Here is a 6,278-nt window from a genome sequence, read left to right as displayed (position 1 = left end):
AATTCAAACCATTTTCAGTTGGAAAAATTCCATACTCAAAAATCAAAATGTAATCCCATTTTAAATTAAAGTTTTATTGTTATTCGTTATAATTAGTCGATTGCTTTTCATATCACTAAATAAATGTTACTTATGCATAAAACTTAATAAATAAGAAATAAGCGGTGGCATTTGAGCAAGGCATTTCTCTTTGATTGTGTGGTGTTATAGTTTTGGTGATTTTTGGTAAATGATTCGATTCGCTAGGTAGACAGTTGTCCTATGGCTAAACTAAGACGTAATGATATGTAATAAATAACTGGCCACTAAAACTAACTAAGTAACTAACTAAAGTGCTATTTTCGGGCAGTATCACAGTGCAGAGGCTCGTCCTCCGGATGACGGTTGTTGATGGCATTTTTGGGCGAGATCACAAAAGGCTTTCGCTTCTGGACATTTCTCTTTCGTCTTTGGGCTCGTTTTCTCCGGTAATGTATCACGCAGAAGATGACAACTGTCGAAATATATACATTTATAACAACTTTGTATATAAGTATATCAGTCAATACGCACCTATTAGCACAATACAAACGCCTCCAAAACAGCCTGCGCCAAAGAGCCACAAGCTGCGCGTTTCGGCCAACTCCACAGTCGTCTGGCAACTGGCGAACGTCGCCGAGTGGATCGTCCGATTGTAGGGCAGTGGACACTCGCGGATGTCGAGCGCCTCTGAAAATGGAATTGCAAGTTGGTCATGTGCCAAAATTAGCAGCTGCTCCGACTGCATCGCCTCCATCGCCATCACTTACCCATGCAAACGGGCACGAACTTCGGACTGGCGCCGAGCATCATGAGATGGTTGGTGACCTGCTGGCAGCCACACTGGCTGAGCTGCGACTTGGTCAGATCGATGACCTGCAGGTGACACAGGTTCGCCAGGCTGTCGATCTTGAATTCCTGCAGAGGGTTCATCGAGGCATTCAGTTGCCAGAGCTCTGGAAGGAATTACACGGTGAAACTGGTGTTACTTTTGTTCAACATTTTTAAATATGGGAATTTACATTAGATAACTCTGCTTATTAATCAAATTTGTTGAAAAGTGTATTTGTGAAATAGGCCACACTCAAATTATAAATATTATTTTGAATATCTTGTAGAGGGAAATTAAAATAGCCAATACACATTTAATTAGTGCCCAAACGGAAATTTAAATTTAATATTAAAATTTGATCTATAGAGTATTCATAAGGAATAAATTTAAACATTTATTCTAATGGGCAACATAATCTTGCAACGTAAGTATTTGTTATAATTTAAATTCGGAATTCCAGATTTGTTGATGTTAGTAAAAACCTTAATCGACTTAAAGACTCATAGACTTTTACTTACTTGGCAGTATACCCAGGTCGGGCAACTCCTGCAGTTCGCAGCCTGCAATGTTCAGGTACTCCAGTGGTGCCCGGACGGGCTTCTCCAGCGCCTGGAGGTTCAGGGATGTCAGCTCGTTGCTGTCGATATAGAGATTTCTCAGACGTGGCAGCTGAAACAACTCCAGCGGAATCGTTGTCAGTCCATTATTCGAAAGATCTATTTCCTGAGAATGCCGATTAGAGAATTAATTAAAGACATAGTCGCTGATTAATTGGATGTCGTTGTTACCTGGAGCGAGGTGAGTGGCTCAAAAGTTCCCGGCTCCACCGATAAGATCATATTATCATAGAGCATCAGAAACTTAATGTCTGTGTACCTTTGAAACGAGCCACTTTTCAGCTTCCTGATGCGATTGTGCGATAGGTCCAGAACCTACAAAAAATTGCCAACGAATTGTCTGATCATTAAGTGACAGTTGAGAGTTATGAATGGTTAGGGTTCCCATATACCGCCAACGTATGTACGTGCATCCGTGTAATGGATAAATTTATGTTTGTGGGCAACTTCTTTATTCTTTAATTAAGCTCAATTGAGGCTAACTGTGGCGGGGGGCCGATGACGACGTGGTCGTCTGACCCCGCGATCGTTACTCACCTCCACCGAGGTCTTGAGGTTCTGGGGCACCTCCTTGAGGTCCAGATCGTAGCATCGAATGCGCAGCAGCTTCTCGATACGGCCGTAAGTGCACTTGCGCTCTTCCTGCAGAATAAACCCCGCGGAACGCAGACTTTGGAGACACACGATGAACGTCAGCAGCTGCCAATGCAGTTCCATGCTCTGCCAAAGTAAACAAATAAAATAAATTTATATATATATATATATATAGAGCTGACCCATCGAAACTGTGGCTTCGACAATTTTGGCGCTAACTTGTTTATTTTCTTGACTGGAACTAGAACAATAAATTAATTCGAACAATCACTCGTGGGCGCGTCAAAGCGTTTATTTTCGAATTAAAAATTTACAAGATCATTGCCGATCGCCAGGGGTCTGGGTCTGGGTTGGTTTTTAGGGGTGAATCCATGCCCGAAACTGAAAGCGCTCGATCAAGCGAAGCTCCCGCACCTTGCAAATGGAATTAACCCATGAAAACAGATACACATATACAGCTGCAGAATTCAAAACAATGCTAAAATTCGAAGCCTAGGTCAGCTGTTGGCCAGCGTATGAGCGATGCTCACATTGCGTATACGTAACACACAATCAGTGTCATTCCGGCTGCATTCATGCACAATAACAAACGATGATTCCGCATTGCGGCGGAAACAGTTGCAGCCCTATAATAATAAAAGCAACTAGCCCGAAAATAACTGACTCACTGCCTTATAGATAGATCCATTTGGGGAGAGTCTTGACAGCAAGTGTTCGGTGTCTGTTTCCTTGTACAATATCTTATCGCCTTTTTGCGTATATCTTTTAATTCAACATCAAACAGCAAGTGTGGTAGCCATAAATCATCCAAATATTCCATTAGAATGCTTTTATGGCTCTTTGCAATGTGTCAGATTCACAAACACTCTCCTCGATTTGCCAAAAAAAAAAAAAAAAAATAGGAGAAGTGGAAAACAATAATCGATTATGGGCCAGAAATAGGAATTCTACAACGTGATTTATACCTCCGCATAAGTACATATATCTTGACATGATCTTAACATGTAAGCCCACTCGGAATGCACATTTGGGAAATTGAAATGGCCAGAATCCATTGTTAATGTCTCTGTCACGCCCCATTGAAGGGCAATTAGAAAATTGCACGTTTCCCCCAACTTTGTATCAGCTGCCTTTGCGTGATTTTAGCTTTGTGAAATATGTGAAAATGGAAACCGAACCTCATGAGTAATATCTTGAGTATTGTAATTTTGCAATTGTGACATTCGGGTTAATTGCTGTCGCAGCTGAAGTTTTGTTTTGCCCAACAAAACTGAATTTCTCGAGAAATCAATTGTATGTCAGCAAAAAAAAAACGAGAAGTTCTATTTACCCAAACCTTAAATGTTTGCCAACGAATGATGAACGACACTCAGATATCCATCCATATTGGCAAATCACTTTGAGCCCGCACAAGTGGCGGAATTAAGACGTATCGAAACGCCGTTGGCCGATAAGATCTTGGCCTTTTACAAAGAAAACAAAAGAGTGCGAATCATTTATAAAGTTAGTAACGATTCGTTGGTCATACTAGAAACATAATAATGATTCATGGCCCATATTTAGCCGCCATGATTCCCCCATTTATTAATTTTTGTTATTTTCCTGCTAGCTGAAGTGTCTTGGCCTTTGACCAAAAATTGTTGCGCCCCACTTGAGAGGCATATGCTCTTCAAAACAGTCCTGCCAATAAGTTTGCTCCAAGCCAAAGCAAAACCAGTCGCACACTTTCGGCGCCCAGTGTACACCACCTCTGTCATTAGAGCTGCCTGTCGGATAAGCGAAAAAACGAAGCAGAAAAATATCAAAAGAAATATTGAAGCTATTTCCACACTTTTTGGGACTGACAGCAACCGCAACAAAGGCTATAAATATATTTCATATATTTAAATTAAAATTAAGCATAAAAGCCAAAAACGGCGGCCAGAACAAGAGGGCAATATAAACAGTGGCGGCCAACTGCAAACTTATGGATTCGAAGAGTTTTAATTCTTTTTTCTTCCGCCTCTAATATAAAATTCTTTATTTTGAGGGGCTCAGAATTCAAAGAAATTGGCCATAAAAAGGGCTAATGTGCCAGGCACCAAATGGAATATACACTATCGATCCCAATCCCGATCCCGTCTCCCAAATCAAATGGGGTATCAGAATTAGCCTTAGACATTGTTCTATTAGAGGTGGATTTGGTAGGGGTCAGAATTTATGTTTTCCACTTTGGCCGCATTTGTTCCCATATTTATTTATATATTAGGCTCAATCAAGCGGCTGCCGCCGACCAGACAAACAATGGGAAATGCGAATGGGGTGGCAGAAATGGGTTACGGATCGGATCGGAACGGAACGGTCCACGGCAATACTCCCACACCCTCCTCTTGGGTTCCGACTGTCGACCAACGCATTGCAGCCTGCCCGATATGATAAATATGACGACGAGGGATTATTTATCTGTTCTTCGGGCCAAGCGATTATGGAGATAACAAAACGCAACATGGAATCGAAAATCCCCTAAAAACAAAAAATTGGGTGGCATAAAAAAACTCGAAATTAGTATCAAATATTTTAATAACATTCTAAACATTTGTGAATGGATTTATGTGCTCTTGTGATAGTTCCTGTCACACATTGTGGGCGTCGAAAAAGATGCATATATTATCGGGTAAACCCGTGCATGATGAGCATATATCTTTCGACCGGGACCCCGCCGCCTTTCTCTCCACTCTCAACAGGTGGGTGAGCTGGAGGGCCCCGAGATTTATGCACATTTCTCGACAGTACGATAAAGATTTATTTGTTTGGACATTTCGCTCTGATGCTGTGATGAAACATCGCTTGAGACAACTTTTACTATTGTGTCGTCAGGTGTCGGTTACCATCTTGGTTGCCCACAAATGCCATTGGGTAATAATCACATTTTCTTGAAAGCTTATCAAAGTACTTCATGTATTCTTATCGGGTTTGTTCCCGTTTCCGTCGTAAAGTTCTTTCCAAATTATAACAGCGATGCAAAGAACAAAAAAAAATTAATTGAAATGGCAATAACAACGACCCCGTAAAGAATGGTGTAGCATAAAAAAGCGTTGTTCATTTATTTCAATTAAACACAATCAAGAAAACATTCGCCCCGAGAATGAAAAGTGGAAAAAAACAAAAGAATCCAATCCAGATACAGTTACTTGCCAATCGGAATGCCAGTCGATATGATCGTTTCACCCTAAGAAATGTTTATTTATGCTTAAACTTTGAATACCTAAGAAACTCTTTGGTAAACAACCAACTTTCAATGAAAATATTATATTTCAAATATTATTTTGTAGAGCTTTACTTTGTTCAGCACGTTTTTCCCCTCAGACTTTCGTTTCTTTTTCTAGAACACACGCTGTAAGATTAGTCTCCCCCTTGATAAGCAGGTGTTTCTATACGAACGTGAATTACTGAATAAACACTCATGCTCTTTATCCCTAAAACGTTTTTTTTTTCAGATATACACATCAAGTATATAATGTGACTTTCGTTTTATCTGGAAGATATGTACGGTACACACAGAAGCCTCCAATTGCCGTTGTGCTGCCTTCCCTAATTGAAATCAATTTAACTTGGACTCTATCGCATTATGTTGGCGTAGAGACTCTTTTGGATCCGGACACTTCAGAGACTGGGGCACATTTCAATGCTAAGTTTCCTGATTAGAAAATTTCATTTAACGGCTGCAGCTGTTGTGCAATCTAGTCGCAGTACTATAGTGGTTCCACTATTGATGATAACCCACCACCCCTTACTACGAGTCGAAAACAACAAACGAAAACGTTCTGTAACAGATTTAGCTATCAGCTTACCGCTTGGAAATTTCAAGTGTTCAGGTATAATCCCATTTAAAGTTGCAGAAGATAATCCTTTGGCAGTGGCTCGTTTGCTATTTCACTTTCTACACTTCATTTGTTTTCTTCTATAAACTTGTATAAATATTTTATGCTTCGTATATATTTTTAAAACACTTTTGTATATTTTCTTTTAAATATTTAAAATATAAACAGCTTGCGGCGGAAAATAATAGAGCGACCGTTACAGAGCGTGCACGTTAGCCGGAACCGTTCAATTCAACCGCAGTCATAGAATTGAAACGATCGGTTTAGTTTTGGGCCTTTCGGACTCCGACGATCGCCGAGCACTCACTCGCACCGAAAAACACTGATAAAGCAGACAAGCCACTCACAGATGAACAG

At 40.4% G+C, this 6,278-nt stretch overlaps 1 protein-coding gene across 1 annotated transcript; it reads right to left on the bottom strand.

Moving 5' to 3' along the window:
• Positions 1-209: 209 nt before the first annotated feature.
• LOC108145223 (transforming growth factor beta activator LRRC32) lies at positions 210-6,199 on the bottom strand. The gene is made up of 7 exons (XM_017270478.2): positions 5,892-6,199; positions 2,005-2,187; positions 1,639-1,782; positions 1,369-1,573; positions 789-974; positions 553-708; positions 210-493 (listed from the first exon to the last, which is right to left on the bottom strand). The coding sequence occupies exons 2-7, from the start codon at positions 2,182-2,184 to the stop codon at positions 336-338; spliced, it is 1,029 nt and encodes a 342-aa protein (XP_017125967.1). The 5' UTR covers positions 2,185-2,187; positions 5,892-6,199; the 3' UTR covers positions 210-335.
• Between the last annotated feature and the right edge of the window lie 79 nt (positions 6,200-6,278).

The sequence above is a fragment of the Drosophila elegans genome, unplaced genomic scaffold (genome assembly GCF_018152505.1).
Source record: "Drosophila elegans isolate 14027-0461.03 unplaced genomic scaffold, ASM1815250v1 contig_183, whole genome shotgun sequence".
Lineage (NCBI taxonomy): Eukaryota > Metazoa > Arthropoda > Insecta > Diptera > Drosophilidae > Drosophila > Drosophila elegans.
This window is presented reverse-complemented; position numbering and strand designations above follow the sequence as displayed.

Coding starts and splice junctions, on each gene's coding strand:
- LOC108145223 (XM_017270478.2), bottom strand. CDS start 2,184: ATGGAACTGCATTGGCAGCTGCTGACGTTCATCGTGTGTCTCCAAAGT. Junction 975..1,368: donor CGACCTGGGTATACTGCCAA/GTAAGTAAAAGT, acceptor AATTCCTTCCAG/AGCTCTGGCAACTGAATGCC. Junction 709..788: donor GTTCGTGCCCGTTTGCATGG/GTAAGTGATGGC, acceptor TTCCATTTTCAG/AGGCGCTCGACATCCGCGAG.